The sequence below is a fragment of the Macrobrachium nipponense genome, chromosome 47, assembly GCF_015104395.2.
Source record: "Macrobrachium nipponense isolate FS-2020 chromosome 47, ASM1510439v2, whole genome shotgun sequence".
Taxonomy (NCBI): Eukaryota; Metazoa; Arthropoda; class Malacostraca; order Decapoda; family Palaemonidae; genus Macrobrachium; species Macrobrachium nipponense.
In genome coordinates, this window is record NC_087222.1 from 15,017,873 (window position 1) to 15,036,981 (window position 19,109).

The following is a 19,109-nucleotide window of genomic DNA, read 5'->3' on the forward strand; positions in this document are numbered from 1 at the left end:
GGGCACGCAAAGGAGCGTTCAGAGGGGCGATCTACTACCCTTCTTTTCCCCTCCTGATCTTTTGACCTCTCCTAATGGCTTCTCTGGCGAGAGGCACAAACAAGACCCAATGACACCAACTCTTACCATACGTAATATGCGCAATACATTCACCAAGAACAATTTCACATACATAAAGACAAATGAATTATCATAACTAAAACAGTAATTATACTTCGTTACTAAAACGTCTACTGACGTTTATATGTCAAAAGACTACGTCTTTGTGTAAAACCATCTTTTCGGTGCTAACCGCACCACAGATACTACGTACTAGAACATAGCAAAATCAGATAAAATATGTTAAGAGTGTCATTCTCGAATAGATGTGGTTCTTTCACCCTTATTATGTCATGCAATGTAGACGTACATATCTTTGCAAAATATATGGGCATGCGAATGCATTTGGTTTTTCACATGAATACAAATACAGTAACATAGTTCCTGTCTGTCGATTACCTGACAGACGGCAATACGCAGTGAAAATCAATCAATAATTTCTTATGAGACAGACACTAATAACTATAATAAAAGACAAATAGCATGGAAACAAGTGAATACTCAAAAAATATTAGAAAATAAATAAAGTGTGAGAGATTCCTCACACCCTCCCCCACCAAAAAATTCATACGACACACGTATAGTGTCCTTATAACGCTCCTTCTCGAATCAACTGTTTTCTTTGTTCGTCGCCTTAGCAGCAGTTCTTCTCATGGGCCGACGATCAGACATCACTGGTGGTGGGGAACCTGTTGAGGTCGTAGGGTCATCCTCTGCAACACTCTCTAGGCCGTCTCCTACGTCCTTGGTTTCGGCCCTCTCCATCGTCTTCTTTGTTGTCATGTTTATATGACTAGCCTCGTTTGAGGCCTCGCTGGTCTCGCCTACTTCATTCTGTCCGCTTTCTGTTGTTGATTCCTCTCTGACTTACATTCGAGTGGAATGACTTGATTCAATGGTCTTGTAAAATTTCCACTTGCTGTTTTTATCTCGACTGTCCTTATAACATTATCAGGACCTGCGTGGAGTTTCTCGCTGATTCCCCAAGGGTACATGTGTCTTTTACAATTATCATTTACTATAAGGACCAAATCTCCTATGCTTAATGGACAGATGGTTGAAGACTCGATGTTTCTGTGCCTCTCTAAGAGAGACAAATAGTCAAGTAGCCACAATTTCTCAACTTTCTTATCGTCTCACACAGTCTTGCATAGTTCTCCCTCAATTCGACTTCTCATTGAAAAGTACGTCGACGAACTTGTTCAAAGGAGGAGCCATTGTAATAGCTCTGCCGTATAAGAGTCTAGCAGGGGTGAGCGCGATGTCGGCGTTATCTTCGTTGACATATGTTAGTGGCCTGTTATTGATGATGTTCTCGGCTTCGGCGACGATGGTATTGAGTTCTATAAATGAAACTTTTTTTTCTGTACAGGGCCCTTTGTAAGCACGATTTCACCACTCCGATCAGTCTCTCGTAAAAGCCGCCTTTCCAAGGTGATCGGGTGTTATGAACTTCCATTCTAAATTATGATCCGTCAGATAATTTCTTACTTCGGGCTCTTCGCTGATATCTCTTTAGAAACTTACTGGCTGCAATGAAGTTTGGCGCATTATCACTTATTAAAACTCTCGGAAGTCCGTGTCTTGCCGCGAATTGTCTAAAAACAAAGAGGAATTCTTGTGCATTCATGGATTTGCACACATATAGGGCAACCGCTCTTGACGTAGCGCATGTAAACAACAAGACATACGCCTTCTCGTTTCTCAGCTTCATTTTCAGCCACATTAATGTTTCCCGTATTGTCGACGCCAACACAGGAAAAAGGGACTTGATGCTTAACTCGTTCGGGTGGTAACGGGGGAAATCCAGGTAGACTTAGAGGTTTGATTTTGTGCTTTCTTACACAATAAGCACTCTTCAGGATCTTCTTAACGGACTGTCTCATTTTTCCAGCCCAAAAACTGTTGTCTCAATATAACCACAAGTGTATTCGTGTTGCAGTGCAAGTTGAGTATGTGATAATGAGACACTAAGTTGCCATAAGGGGTGTCGGCTGGCGACGTATACTGGATGCTTAGCGAATTCTGGCAATTCTGCATTATGAAGTCTTCCTTGGCACCGAATGACACCACTTTTATCAACATAAAGTCCTAATTGTCTGATAAGATTCCTTAACTCAGAGGGAACACTAGAACTGGTTTGTAACCCATTAGTCAACGCATAATATAACGTTGGAAAAGCTTGACGCTGCATGATTCTGATTAAGACGAGTAAGTTATTACTTTCCCTGAATTTATCAGGAAATATTCTTCTCCCAAACAAGATCAGTCTACCTACGATCCTTAATGCGTGTTTCAATGAGGAGAACTCAGAACAATTAAATACAAGTACATCATCATCAGGGTTTCTCAAAACTGGTTCTACGATAATTTCATTTACATTAACAGACTCGATGTAAACTACATCCTCTTGTTCCGGAAACTTATTTTTGTCAATAATCCAGGTCGGGCCATGAAACCACAAACCTGACTTACTCAGAGGAGACATTGAAATACCTCGTGTAACTAAATCAGCAGGATTATCCTCGCTCTTGACATATAACAACCTGATGTTATGACTGGACTTCAAGTCCTTGATTTCCTTTACTCTGTTGGTTACAAACACTTCTTTAGATCTTTCATAAAATACCCAACTCAAAGCTACTTGGGAGTCACTCCAAACAGTACAATCTGAAAATTTATCCCCAAAAATCTCTAACAAATGAACAGCTAGGCGCATGCCTATAGTCAAAGCAAGTAATTCTTGACGGGGGATAGTGAGTGGGGGGCTCGGAGCTACTCGAGACTTACTAATTAGCAAGTGACTTTGGTGCTTACTGCTAACAACATACGCACAGGCTCCATAAGCCACATGAGAGGCATCAACAAATACATGTAAGCTACAAGTTCCTTCATTAAAACAAGATCTAGGGACTTTGATCTCCTCAATAGAATTGAGTTGGTTTAACAATTCATCGAACTCTTTCTTTAAATCCATCATCAGTTCGTCATCCCAGTCAGTTTTCAGTTCCCACAATTTCTTCACAAATAGTTTTCCCTTAATTGTTACGGGGGCCAATATTCCCAAAGGATCAAAGATGGTTGAAAGGAGAGACACAACCTTTCTCTTAGTCAAAGTACAAACATTTCCTAGATTATTCAAATATGTAACAATCTGAGACGGCATCTTTACACTCAATGAGTCATTACAGGTATCCCACAAGAGACCGAGTAGTTTTACTGCATTCAAGTTGACAGTATCTGGGCTATGTTTATCATTAAATGAACTCAAATTGCTAGCCCATTCTCCCAAAGGCATATTAGCTTCCAACATAATTTGGTTTACCTTATTACTCTCGAGTTCTAAATCTTCACATTTCTCATAAGTTTTCATAAAGTTATCCACATAAAAGGACTTCTTGACTGAGTTGGCGATGGGATCTGAATAGTTTTTGCAATGATACTGTATTGTCTGATTCAACAGAAAAGGTGAACAAGTACTCCAAACATAAAACCTTAAATCTGAAAGTCTTGACATGCTTAAAATCTCTATCAGCAAACCATAAGAATCTTGTGAAATCTCTGTGATTTTCATTAATTCCTATTCTAAGGAAAGCTTTACTTATGTCTGCTACTACAGCATATTTGTTCTGACGAATTCCAGCAGCATATCTGTCAATTTCGTCGCCAGATTAGGTCCCGCATGTAAACAATCATTGAGGGACTTTGGCATGGTGTGACTCCTTACTACTTGCATTGAAAACTATCCTAATTGGAGTCGTAGCAGATTCCTTGAAAACTGGGTGGTGAGGTAAATAATGATTAATGCCATCAACTGGATCAAAGGAGTTATCTTCTAACTTTACCTCCTCAACAAATCCTAACTTAACATACTCATCTAAAACAGACTGATATTGATCAAACATGACTGGTTTAGACTGAAAGGTTCTCTTAAGTGAATATAATTGACCTAAGGCTTTTCTATAACCCGTAGGGGGTCTGGCATCGCTCTTAAATGGCAAATCAATCGTATATTTATTATCAGTCTTTACATAGTCTCATTGAAATGTTCGATCGCGTGCTTGGTCGTTATAGGATCGCGCATCCTTCCCGATGCCGATCGTATCTAAGGACCACAGTCTAGAAATATCCTCATCTTCAAGAGGATTTACAGAAGCAGTGACTCTCGAGCAAACTATACTCTGTGTACTTATTACAGATCTTACATTTTCATCATCACTGATAACATTACAAGCCCAATTGGGTATAGGACCAAAAATAACAGCACCGGCGGTGCTACCAAGCAAACATACATCATCATATTTATCGTGACAATACACAAATGCATTATAATAATCAGCACCAATAATCAAACCTATATCACTGAGGGTATCTGATTCAATATTCTTATCTGCCAGTTTAACACCTCGTTCTTGCAATCGCAGATACACGTTGTGTAGACCAGGTGTGTGTATGGAAGTGTTAACATGATTACAAACAACAGCATTTAATTTGATACGTTTAGTACCTGCTCGAACCATTACTCTTACTACATCAAACATTTTAGTTTCAACATTATCTCCAAACGGAATTAATGTAAGTTCCACTTGTTTTATGGGCACTAAGTTCAATCTCTCAACGACATCTGGGTTAATGAACGTTCTTTGAGATCCGCTGTCTAAAAATGCTCGAACCGGGATCCGATTCCCATACATTACTCAATATAAAGGGTGGCTGTCGGTAACGCTGTCGGTCGAAGAGATGCTACATTTTTCACAGTTACTTGATTACTGTTAACATTATTCTGAGAATTACTCTGATTACTCGTGGCCGCTGATTTCTGGCTAGTACCGAAACTAGGCTGCGATTGAGCAGTTTCTATAGGCTTATTATCAACTCTACTATGGCCTGATTTGGTGCTAGAAGGTTGCTGAGACGAATTTACATTGACGCTCGTAGAATTAGGTAATAGTCTAGCACATAAGAATGTATGATGTTTACCATTACAGTTAAAACAATATGTCTTACTCTTACTGTTACATTCAAATAAACGATGACCCTTTTCGTAAACAACCAAAGCATAGTTTGTAATTCATTGATACGAGCTCTTCTAGTCTCTAAAGTATTGTATTTCGTGCAGACCTTACCGCTGTGTTCGCCTTGACAAAAACAACAAGAAAAAGTTATTTTCTTAGGGGTATTTTTGACATAAGTTCTGAAAGCACTACTAGGCGAATTAGCTTGACGCTCGTTTTTCGAACTCGTGTTACGATCCTTGCCACTCTTAACTGGGTTGGACGGTGATGGCGTGGGGTTATGCATATTACTTCTACCTAAACGCTCAATTAATTTCTCAATGCCCTTTCTCAATTGATCTATACTGAGTTCACAAGTATCATATCTCTAATACAAGGCTTGCAATGTTTTCCTTGGATACACCGCTTGATAATTGCTTTCTCATTAGAGTCGCCGCTCGTAATACCTGGTAAAGCGTCTAACTGATGAACGATGCTATTCCATTTCATAAGGAAATCCATCAGTTGCTCTGCATCATGCTCAGGACGCGGTAAACTTAACAGCCGATTTCTTAAGTTCTCTTCTAATTTCCCAACGTTGGAAAAACGAGTTTTCAGTAGGTTTATCGCTGCAGTATAATTAGCTGGAGTTATAGCTAAACCCTCAACGGTTTCGCGTGCTTTACCCTTAAGATAACTATTCAGCATAGTAAACTTGATGACATCATTCATGTCCTGCCTATCATGAATAACTGCTTTAAAAAACAGTCCAAAAAGGATACCATTGCTCAATTTTGCCATCAAAAGTAGGTATCGTAATTTGAGGCAACTTAGGTTGCGGATACTAGGGGTAGCAGGTACCGCAGTGTCGGATTAACAGGTGTGGGTGCGGTGCTGGGGCGGTCGCGGGCGTGGGTGCTGCTAACCGATCGGTGAGTTTGGAGATTTCGTTGTCCGCGCTAGAGAGGTAACCGTTAGTCCTCGTTATAGCATTTACTAATTCTCGACCCTTAATTTCCTTATAATATTCAGAAGCGGCTGTCTGTAGTGAATCAGCTGCTTTCTGAAGGACCCTAAACGCAGCTTAATTACTGCTGTATACAACTGTTCAACACGTTTTACCTCATTCAAACGTCGTTTCGATTTCACTTATAGCAGACCTCATACAAAATGAGTGCATTACTACAATTGTCTGCATCCATGTTGAAAATTTTAAGGCAAAATCACCTTACAAAACATACAAAGTTGACAATAACAATTACAATATAAATCTCAATAATATCGAAGTAACAACACTTCCTCGAAAAACACTGATACACAGAAAAACATTCAAGTTAACAATCTGTGTTCTACAAAATAATACTGGTCAATACCGTATTACAAAACTCTTATTCAAAAGTCAAATTGCAATGAGACGGAAGAATACACATCGTCTCGTTACATCTCAATACTTATATGTGAACCACATCTACCTTCAAAAAAGGAGAATGACACTCACCTAGTTGTCGACCTTTTATCTTTGGTTGTCGTGTGTGTGTGTGTGGTTGTTCAAAAAACTATGTGCCAGCATAAAATGACTCTAACTAAAGGAGCTGTAAACAATCCAACAACAAACGATGGTGATATAGAATGATCTGATTCCAAGTTGCAAAGTCCAAAATAATGTGTTCAGTATCCGGAATAACTAATTCGGAAGTGTTTAAACATCCGGTTCGAAGGACCAAGAAGGGAGAGAAGCTGTGGCGAAAAAGATGGACTTATAGTGGACTGTATTATATGCTTAACGTTGTTACTTGGTCAAAAACCGCTAAAAGCCTTACGTAACAACTCCACAAAACTCCCTTTGCGGTTTCTAAATTACGGGGAGATATCTCTCAACCCAATTCATTATTAACGAGGATAACACACCAATATCATTAATGAATAGTAGCACAATTAAGTACTTTCACTTACTGAGCAGTCCTTGTAGACATGAACTCAGATCATAAATCGCTACACGAGATACGACGAGAGGTACGTGCCTCTCTCTCTCTCTCTAAATGTTGCGAGTACTCACAGGTTGATTTTCAGACCTTAGAGGACCGCTGTGTTATCTCGTTTCTAAGTTATTTGCATAACCTTAAGATATGAACACAATAAAGGTTTATCAGATCAATTCATATTCACCATCCACAAACTGAAACATAGGAAAAATGAAATAAAATCGAAGGATATTGAAACGCATTTGATAAACGTAAAGTTAAAATTAATTTAATAACTAAAAGTTAAACATATCAAAGAGTAACAACACATAAGTGACAAATGAAATTAATCACTCAAGGGGAATTGTAAATCAATGGCACTCAAATGAACCAAATTACGACAAAATTAAAAGAATCAGGGCAATCGCCCTTTCAAATCCACACACACATCACTACACAACACTAGATAACAGGTCACCTCAAAAGTTGAGCCAAGAAGCTATCCGTTCCGTCCTGCATTCGGGTTTTGTTTTGTTGGGGAAAAGAGACAAGTTATTCAATTACCACGAATGTAGAACTGACGTACAAGGTTTTCATGAACATAAAAAACTCTACAATAATTATCAACTTCGTTGTCAAAAATAAATTCCAAATATAATAGTGTGCAACTTCAACATATTTATTAAATGTAGTGAATTAATTGGTGGTGTGTGTCAATACAGTTTTGGGCGATATCATGCCCATACAGTGTACTACGCACATACGCATACACACCCCTAGAGGGGCACGCAAAGGAGCGTTCAGAGGGGCGATCTACTACCCTTCTTTTCCCCTCCTGATCTTTTGACCTCTCCTAATGGCTTCTCTGGCGAGAGGCACAAACAAGACCCAATGACACCAACTCTTACCATACGTAATATGCGCAATACATTCACCAAGAACAATTTCACATACATAAAGACAAATGAATTATCATAACTAAAACAGTAATTATACTTCGTTACTAAAACGTCTACTGACGATTTATATGTCAAAAGGACTACGTCCTCTTTTTGTGTAAAACCATCTTTTCGGTGCTAACCGCACCACAGATACTACGTACTAGAACATAGCAAAATCAGATAAAATAATGTTAAGAGTGTCATTCTCGAATAGATGTGGTTCTTTCACCCTTATTATGTCATGCAATGTAGACGTACACATCTTTGCAAAATATATGGGCATGCGAATGCATTTGGTTTTCACATGAATACAAATACAGTAACATAGTTCCTGTCTGTCGATTACCTGACAGACGGCAATACGCAGTGAAAATCAATCAATAATTTCTTATGAGACAGACACTAATAACTATAATAAAAGACAAATAGCATGGAAACAAGTGAATACTCAAAAATATTAGAAAATAAAATCGTTGTGAGAGGAATTCCTCCACAGCCTAGGCTATAAGGTTATAGACTATAACCTTATAGCCTAGGCTATAAGGTTATAGACTAAATTGCTGTACCCAAACTTCCCGTAAAATCATTACAAAATCACACAGAATCATTGGACTAGACAGTCGGATAAAGTAGGCCAGGATACAGGATACAGGCATCCTGTAGCCTACTGTAATGAGATCCTACAGGAACTTATAGCCTAAACTTGACATTAGCCTGTGACTAAATCATTGAGATATCATAAAATATAACTCGTTTCCTTTAGACAGTCTCAGGTTGAGACCCCATAGAAGGCTACGGTCTATAGGTTAACCTAGGAGTACCATAGGGCTAACTAGAGGTTAATTATATAATCTATAAACATCTATAACTCACATTATTACAGGAATCATCGGTTATCCTTGTAATTTACCAATTATTACGATTAATTAAGAATTGTCTCGATTATGAAGACGGCAATTGTTATAGAAAAAGACGTTTGAAGTTTGAATAAAGTTACGTTACTAAGGCAGCCAATGGGGTGCTAACTGTGTTGACATTATGGGCGTCTTCTCTTTGATAGTATTTATGTTTGTGGTTCTGGTTTAGAAGTAGTTTCGGTTGTTTTCATTCCTTCTAATAAGTCAATTGGTGGACACTTGTAAGCAATCAGTGGGAATATAATTAAAAATTCATGTAATTTACCAATGAACTGAATAATATAATGGTAATTATTAGGCCAAATAATGGATTCCGGTAATGGCGGTTTGTTTACGTTTTGGGCGTCGTCTCCTGAGGACTTCTCGTTCGTGGTTCCCGTTTGAATTTGATGTTTTGATTCAAACCTAATTGATGAAAAGGGGAAAGTTGGATATAATCATTGGAGAAATAATTTAAGATATAGAAAATTTATCTCATTGAGAAATGATTAGGATAAGTGACGATAAGTACTCCGGCCGATGTCTTAGTATAGTAGTAGTAGTAGTAGTAGTATAGTAGTATAGTAGTAGTAGTAGTAGTATATAGTAGTATAGTAGTAGTAGTAGTATGTGGACTTTAGTTAAGAAACGGATTTTCTGCTTGTTTTAATTCCACCTTTGTTTGTGTTTGTTTAAGTTATTTTTCTTTATGCAATAGTACCATATTTCTTTCATACATTCTTTCCTATTTTCAACCTCCCCCTCTGCAGATCTGCAAAGAAGAATATGTTAGCTATGAGTGCCTTTTTATTTTCCTGATATGGCTGCTGCACAAAACTATGGCTACCTATTTCTAATCTCGTATTATGCTGGGTAGTAGAGTAAGAAATATGCTAGATTTTTATTTTTTTTTTTCCTCACAGCAAAAACATTATGCATTTTCCCCTTTTATTCTATTTCTATTATTTAATCCTAGTGTGCCTGTAGTCAGTTTTGTTTTTTCAGTGTTGTCATACCAGATTTCTTCTCTTATCTTTTTGTAATAGTATTTTCTGTAGACTCTTAATGTTGTCCTTGTTTATGTTTAGGCCACATTCACTCGCTATTTCCATAAGGGTTTTTATTTCTTTTGTTATTTCATCAAGTGTGTGTCCTAGTGTTAATCCATCATCTATATATAATAGTGCCACAATCCTTATAACTTCATTTCTAAAACCTTCTGTTGTATTTTCTAGTTTTTCTATATTCAGGTATGTTATTACTAGGAAAGAATATGGTTGACCCATTGCACCCTGTCATATTCCATTAGTTACATTTAGCTCTTTTTGTTCTATAATGTTAAGGCATAGTCTTGTTACATCATTAGTATACATCTTTGCAACTACATTTATTACTTCTGCATGCAGCCTATATTTCATCATGACCTCTATGAGCATTTTTCTATTAACTGAGTCAAATGCTTTTTGGAAGTCTATTGATACTACAAATAATGGGTCCTTTCTTCTGTACGTTTCCTGTATGCAGTATTGTAATATATATAAATTATCAAGTCCTCTCCTTTGTGCAGTAAAGCCTGATTGCAGTTCATTCATTTTTCCTATATTTCTAATATGCATTTCTATTTTGGTTTTCAGGATCCCCATGAAAATTTTATATGATGCATTTGTTAGAGCAATTGGCCTTAGATCTATGACTGTGTGGTTTCGTTTTTTGGGCGTAAGTGTTGTTTTTTACTTAAACCAGCTTCTCTGCGTTTTCCTGCCCTTCAGTATACTGTTTAAACATTCTGCCAATTCTTTTTGAAGGTTGGTACTTTGTAAGAATAATTTGAACAGAATTGGCTTCATTCTGTCTGGCTCTGGTGCTTTATTTGCCTTCATTTTCTCAAGTTGATTTTTTACATCTTCTTCTGTTATGTTGATTTCTTCCATGGGTTTAATTTCTCTCTCTGTTAGGTCATACACTCCATGCATGTGTTCTCTTAAAAATATATGTTATTTCATCTGCTGTCCTAATCTTTTCACCATTTTTCCATGTCATGTTTATATTGTTCTTTCTTGCTTTCACTCCATATCTCTCCTATTTTGTTTTCTTTTTGGTATATTGTTTCCCAGAATTTTACCTGCTCTTTCCCTAGGGTTTCTCCCTTCCTCTCTTGCTTATTTTCGTCGAATATCCTTATCCATTCTTTTTTTGAGGTGGTCTTTCCTCTCAGCATGTCTATATATTCCCAGATTTTCCTTTATCTGTATATATCATTCATTATCTCATTGCTAACCCTTTCTTCATATTCTTTCCTTATCATTATCTGTACTTTTTGTTTTTGTTTATGGTATGCTTCTTCATAGTGTCTCTTTTCTTTTAATCTTGTGGCTTTCCTCTTTAGTTTGTTATATATCCTTCTTTGGCTTATTTCTTTCTTTATTTCTTTGGTGACCCATACTGGTTCTATTTCTTCTTGCTTTCCTTTCTTTAACCTTCTTTTGATTATCTTCTCTAGGTTATTTGCTTTGGCTTCGCTCATTGTTTCCTCCATCTGGGTTAGATCTCCTTTTCTGTCTTGTTGGCTTACTTTACATTCTATATATTCAAGGTATTTTCTGGTGGACTCTTTCCGTAATTTTCAGATATTTTATTTCTTTTCTTTCATTTCTGAATGTCTTCTTTACTTTAGTGTTCATTCTGAATTGGACTTTTAGGAGGTGACGGTCTGATATGTCATATTCATAGTTTCCCTTATCTATCTCCATACATTCATAGTTTTTATACATATTTTGGTTGACTAGGGCAAAGTCTATAGTGCTGTTCTGATCTCCTCTACTCCAGGTTATCTCTCCTTTGCAGCTAGGATCTCCATATAATAGTGTTAGGTCGTATTTTTCCATTAGGTCCACAACGTATTTTCCATTTTGGTCAAGTTCTTGTGTCCCTAAGAAACCTAAATGTCCATTGAAATCCCCAAGGACAATCACAGGCAGGTTTGTGTCTTCTCTAGTGCTACATGTAAGGCGCTTGTTATTCGTTCATTTCTTTCTTTATCACTAGTTGACATGTAGACTAGGATTAGGTTAAATCTTGCTGTTCTATAATTGCCCTCTACTATTAGAATGTCTTTGTGTTCTGACTTTTCTTTTTCCATCTGGATCTCTCCTTTGGATCTATACATTATTAGTATACCTCCTCCTTTGGTGTCATCTTCACCTCTCATTGAGTCTTTCATTCTGATACTTGTTGGAAATAGTAATTTTTGCTGTTTAAGGTGTGTTTCTGTGATGCACATTATTGTGTTTTCTTTTAGGCCCACTAGCTCGATTAATTTTGCTTTTGTCAGCCCTTGGGTGTTTATGAGCTTTATTTCTAGATTTCTTGATGTATCTTCTGCCTTGCTCACTAACTTTTCACTTTCTCTATTTACAAAAGTGCTTCTCCCATCTAACCATTTATCTATAATTTGCGAACAACTTGTGCTAACTTGCCGTATTAGGACGGGAATTGTGTGTTGGTTGGGTGGTTATGGGTCGAGGCAATGCCTTTACAATGGCGCCTCTTAATCTTAAGAGTTATTTTTAATTGTTGAGCTCTTTTATTCTTTTTTCTCTTTTTTTCCACTTCTTATTTAAAGTCTCTCTTCTTATTTCATTATGTTCTTATCTAAATAAGAATTTTCCAATAACATCGTTATCATTCTCTTCATAAGGTTGCTGAAGGCCAATTGATCTCATGTATTCTTCTCTGTAAGCAAGACAACATAAAAGAAAATGAAAAATATCTTCCTCTGTATTAACACAAAAAGGACAACAGGTGTTCCCATTCTAGTGACTTTTTGTTATATATAAATGCAGTGAGTTGGTTCTGGCTCTAAAGAGAAGTATCGAACCAAAAGTGCTGTCGTAAATTTCTTCATCTTTTATTTCACTTTTCCACTTTATATATATATATATATATATATATATATATATATATATATATATATATATATATATATATATATATATATATATATATATATATATATATATATATATATATTTATGGTCAATTTATTTTCCAAGTCTTCTTTCTACTTCACTGTGTCCCAGATTCTGGCTTTGTCCTTAATTTCTGTTTTGGACATTCCTTCCAGTTTTCTTAAATAGATTTTAATTTCGTACATGTACTTTTCCACTGTTTTCTACCATTTTCTTTCCTTTTCTTGCATATCTATAATTATTTTCTCCAGTAACTCTTTCCGTCCATTTGTAGTATTATTTACATAACTTAGCTTTCCACTTATAATTCTGCTTTTCATGGAAGATGCTCCTATCTCCCCTCCCTTAATGCGGCTACTACTGTACTTCTACAAGCTCCTAATATTTTCCTATAAACCCTATTCTCTATTCTTTGCAATTTTTCTGTTTCTGTATCTGTTGAATTAACTACTTTGGTCCCAGATAAGATTGATGGTAGAGCTATATTTTTCCCGCATGTTTTACCTGTAAGTATTTTGTTACAGCTTTTCTCTATCACTGAATAGGTTAGGTTGGCTAATTTCTGTGCTTTGTCCATTATTTCCTTTTTCTGTAGCTTAAACAGATTTCTAGGATTGTTTACCTTTATTGCGGAAGAATATTTATTCCTAAATATTCTTCTGCACTTTGATATCCTCAATCTCTTCTGGTTTTTCCTTCATATTGAAAATAATGATGCAGCTTTTCTCTTTATTTATTTCTAGCCCACATTTATTTCCTAAATCTATTTAAATCTTTATACTTTTCCTTGCATCTTTTATATTTCCCATCATCAGCAAAGAAAAGTGTCCTTATCTTAAATAATTCATTTTCGAATCCTGTCCCTTCCTCCTCCATTTTCCTAATTATCAAATATGTCATCAGTTTGAAAAGTGATGTAGAACCTGTGTACCCTTACCTAATTCCACTGGTAATTTCCATTTCCTGTTCAACTCCCTCCCCTAGGTCTATTAATGTGGTATCCCCTTCGTATATATTAGCAACTGCCTCTATGATTTTTTAATGTATTTTGAACTGTTTCATGACTTCGATCATAACTTCTCTTTTTACCGAGTCAAAGGCTTTACTGAAATCGATAGTTATTACTATTAATGGTTTTCTATCCCTATAGCTATCTTCTACACAATCCTACTCCCTCCTGTGAATCCTGCTTGGCATCAGCATCATGAATATTTTGCAGGATATATTTAATAAAGCTATTGGCCTTAGATCCTTGGCCCTTGGTTTCCTTTTCTTTTCTATCATTTTCGTTCTCGATTTCTTCCAAGAATCAGGCTTTCCTTTGATTTCGAGCTCCTTGTTGTAGCATCTAACTAATACTTCTATACAGGTTTTACTCTCCATAATGCTTTCTAAAGCTCTGGTTTGATTCGATCTGGGCCTGCTGCTTTTTTTGCTTTGAGCTTACTTAGGTAAGCTATGACTTTTTCCTCGGTTATCAGAGGTTCCTGCATTGGTATTATCTTCCTTTTTCCTTCTATCAATAGGTCCATGTGTTCTCTTAGTACTCTTGGGAATCTATAGTCTCCAATTCTTATGGACTCATCTACTTCTGCCATTTCATTCTCATATTCCATCCTTTTCTCTTCATTCCAGAATTCCTTTATTTTATTTTCGTGTTTACTAGATATGGTTCTCCAATAATTCACTAATCCGTCCTTTGTTTTAGCCTCATTTAGCTTGCTTCCCTGTCCATTATACAAATGTATAACTTCTTTTCTTGTTTTTTGCCTATTTCCTAACTTACCAATATTTTCCCAGAGCTCTTTAGTTTGGTTTCTTCTTATTTTTTCTGTTATTTTCTTTTCATAAATATGTAATCTCTTCTTTTATTAATAGCTGCACTTCTTTTTTCTTTTCTTCTCTAGACTTTCCTTTACGACATTGTCGCTGTCATTTCTTTTCTTCCTATTCAGCTCTTTCCTTTCCTTAATATCTTTTCTTATTTCTTCATTGAACCAGGGTTGCTCTTCTACTTCTTCCTCTACTAACATCTTTCTCCTATATGTTCTCACTAACTTGTCTTCTGCTACTTCTTTTATTGATAAGTCCATTTCTGAGATTCTGTCTATGTCTTTATCCATTAAGATATCTTCTAGTTTTTTTCAATAAAGTCCTTTAGGCTACCTTCATCTGTTTCGAAGTATTTGATATCAAATTCATTTTTGTCTTCATCAATTACCATCTCCTCACAATTTTCATAGAACTTCTCATTGACTAAAGCAAAATCTATTACACTTTTCATCTGCATCCTCTCCCATGTGTAGACTCCGTTGCATCTGTCATCTCCATTAAGTAGTATTAGCCTATGTTCATTCATCCATTCTAGTATTATTTCCCCGTTTCTGTCTGTATTCTGGTGGCCTAAGACACCTACATGGCCATTAAAATCTCCTAATATTAATAATGATTCTTGGTCATTTATGTTTTTAATAACGTTTTCACATTCCAATTTTATTGCTTTATTTCTATTTTTATCCCCCTCTGGACAATGAAAGCCCTCAGGAAAAAGACCTGGTAACGATCAGAAGCTGAATCAGGTCGACAGGAGAGAGAGAGAGAGAGAGAAGAGAGAAGAGAGAGAGAGAGAGAGAGAGAGAGAGAGAGAGAGAGAGAGAGAGAGAGAGAGAGAGAAATCTGTGGGGCTAAAATCAAGCACTTGATATTCAACAAACTTCCTCCTCAATGGGAACGACTCTCAGGAGGTCGAAGAAGAAGAAGAAGAAGAAGACTTGTTCTCATGACCATGTTCCAAAAAAGCACTGAAAAGGGAAATAAAGATAAGAATTGAATCAAGATATCCAAGAGACTTTGAGAGGAAAGAGGAAAGAAATGAAGAAGCTGAGGTTCATAGATAACTTCAAGGAAAACAAGTACACAATTAAGGGAACTAGAAACAAAGGATGCGTGTATCATAATGAAAGCCAGACTGAATCTGTTGAACTTAATGGGGCAAATTTAAGGACGAGGTCTGTGAAATATGCAGAGTGGAGGAGGACACCACCGAACATTTATTCATGTGAAATCGTTACAAAAAAGAAACCAGGACTTAAATTTAGGGACACTGACATCCCCTAACAGAAAGCTGGAAGAACATATAAGGATAGCCCTCAAAATTAAGAATGTTCCTAATTAACCTGGAAAGGGATGGATGTCAAAGCTAAGTAGCTATAACGGCTCTGCCTCAGATTTAAAGAAGAAGAAATGAGAGGTGGTTGGGTTAAAAAGTAAAGTAGAAATATTGTATTATATCTGATTTAGAAATATCTGTAATTTTTGGGGGTAATTTTGTGGCAAAAATGGGAAAATAGACATGAATTAGAGTCAAAATTTTGAAATAACATAAAGTAAAGTTAAACTAAATAATGAGTAAAGTAAATAATTAAGGGAATAAAGCTTTGCACCTCATAACCAGGAACCAATAAAACAAGAAAGGAGCCGTTTCAAAGACGCTTCCCGCCTACTACTACTACTGATGCTACTCCATTGACTGGTGACTTCTATTCAAACGTCTGATATTGAATATTACTCTGTGAATACACAATTCCCGTCTTAATAGGTGAGTTAGCACAGGTTACCTATAAACTATTTATAGACTTTGTGAAGACTGTATTAGGGTAGATCATCACAGCAGGCCAAGCAGGCCACCTACCATCAATGCAAGCCACCCTCCGAAAAAGTACATTATAACGCGTCCTGACACCCGAGATGGGCATCAGTCGCGACTTGTTGTTGGTGAGAAACGGAGCTAAAGACCTCTACTCTCCTTTCGAAGTAAGTATTTTCCCCAAAGTTAGAAATTAAGGCCAAATTTTAAGATTTAAACAGATTTAAACAGAGGGTACTGAAAACGGTCTCAAACGTAGTGCAAATCTCACCAAAACGCGTTCAACATTTTTACTTACAACTCGAGGTATTTAGAAGATTGACGCCATCTCGATGTTTACGGAGTAGCCTGTGTCAATCAAACAAAAAATAACCATTTCCTGTGATAAATCCGCACACCACTTGTACCCACAGACGCTGGAGCACTTTTATCACAACAATCGAAAACACATTTCTCATCAACAACAAGCCAGGCGTAAACAGCTGTTGGGGTGGGAGAAGATGACGAGAAGCGTGCTCTTGGCTAATTTTTAAATAAGTAGTAAAACATCAATATTTTACATATTTATGATGATTAATTTGAAAATATTCGTTATTGAAAAAGTAACTCGACTCTGACTCAATTTAAGTAATTATTTTTCTGATTAGAACGTTCTTTCAAGTTCTGTATTATGACGTCACGACATCTTGACTTTCGTACCTATTGTAAATAATTGCTATAACTCACTGTCATTGCAGAACAGTTGTTTACCAGTTATTCATGCAGATTGTTATCAGCTATACATGTAATTGTTATAATCGTAATGCGCATATATATCTTTATTATTTACTTTTTGGATATATGAAGATGTTTTACTGCTGGATTATCGCCGTAGTGTGACGCAATCGTTTTCGGTCCATGGGCCGGGCCTCTGTCTGTTTTCGCACCATAAGAAATTATGGGGCCGAATTTGCAATGACCAGAAAGTCGTTTAAAAGTTTTTTAGGAAAGTTAGCTTATTGAGGGGCATATGTTTTGACTGAGAAAAATACAAATTTATTCAATAGCTAGCTTGTAAAAAATACTTGGTTATAAAAACTTGATTGACAACTAAGAAGCATGTCTACTATGGGTTTCAGAGACAGTGCAAAGGCAGGTTTTTTGGGCAATACCTATTTCTGTAACGAACACTCTTAACAGAACGAGATTTTGCTATAGTGGCATTACACCCAGTGCCGTAATTTATAAGGGTATCGTGAATCACTAATCGTAAAGAATAACGACACTTGTCCTTGTACCAAGAGACAAAAACTCCATTATGCAGAATGGATACGAACACGCGTATAAAGCTCCACCTACCCTCTCCCCAACACCCCCCCCCCCCTCCACCGCCATCCCTTTTCTTCTTCGTTCCTCCGCCTTCCTTTCTCTCTCTCTTCTCTCTCTCTCTCTCTCTCTCTCCTCTCTCTCTCTCTCTCTCTCTCTCTCTGTTGCCATTCGGTATGTGTTTGACCCTCCAAACTGGGTATAAGACTACACACAAAACGTTGAAATTGGTGAAATTAGGCTATGTATTGGAAGTATATATACATAAATATTAAAGCAATTTTATCATTATTGCATTACTATGAACAACTAGAATTCATGGAAACAGTTTATAACCTGTTAAGCGTCACCCACGTAATAATACGTTTACCGCGATCTACTCGGTAGCGCCTTCAACGGGATATTACGTTCAAGACTTTAACTGTGCTTGTCAAGCCGTCAGCCCCGTAATAATACGTTTACTCGTATAGAAAGTGTAGGAACATCATTTGGTAACACTCTCAGCACATGGAAACTTATTTCCAGCCTGGCAACTCTTTCCTGGTGGTCGCTTATGCTAGAAAAGTGCCTGTCCCTGTTGGTTTTCTTTCAATACGCTTTTCGGGCGTTTATCGAGACAAATTGGATTTCGCGTCTTTCACAATGAATGTCCCAAGAGGAGGCATATTTCTTTAGGTGAGATCAATCAAATACTAGATGAGGAGTGTGATATTGATAACCTATTTGATGATGAGAGCTCTAGTTCTGAATCCTCCAGTGATGATACAAACTTTTCTTCCAATTGCGGGAGTGAAGATTTCTTTTCTTTGCCGAGTGACTGGACTCCGAGAGAGAGAGGAGAGAGAGAGAGAGAGAATTTCCTACAGTTAATTACAGTATGAATTTCTCTCACCAGACGCCAGGTAGGCCTCCAGGCCTGTCAGTCGTCCTGCTTCAGGAACAGTCTCCATTCTTGGCGATCATCATAGAGCCTCATCTCATCAACTTCCCGCTAACTAGAGCCTCTCCTCTCTACTCCTCTCTCTATGGTTTTGTAGCCATCTCATTTTTGGTCTTCCTACCGGTCTCCTTCCTTCCGGTGTCCATTCCAAAAACCTTATAGGATATCGCTCCTCCTCCATTCTTTTGGGTGTGTCCAAACCATCTAAGCTGTCCTCTCTCCACAAAATCTAGTATCCCCTCCACTCCAGTTCTCTTCTAATGTCTTCATTTCGTAGCCTATCTAGTCTTGTTACACCTTTTTATGAGTCTTAGGGCTTTCATTTCAGCTGCTTTGAAGTTGGCTTCTAGTTCTTGATG

At 37.1% G+C, this 19,109-nt stretch overlaps 1 protein-coding gene across 1 annotated transcript; it reads right to left on the minus strand.

The window, feature by feature from the left end:
- Positions 1-1,981: 1,981 nt before the first annotated feature.
- Positions 1,982-3,616, minus strand: LOC135204541 (uncharacterized). Its single transcript, XM_064234705.1, has one exon. It carries the CDS (start codon positions 3,614-3,616, stop codon positions 1,982-1,984), a length of 1,635 nt encoding a protein of 544 aa, XP_064090775.1.
- Positions 3,617-19,109: the final 15,493 nt, after the last annotated feature.

Bases quoted from the DNA above. Each gene is read 5' to 3' on its own strand.
- LOC135204541 (XM_064234705.1), bottom strand. From the start codon at position 3,616: ATGTCAAGACTTTCAGATTTAAGGTTTTATGTTTGGAGTACTTGTTCA.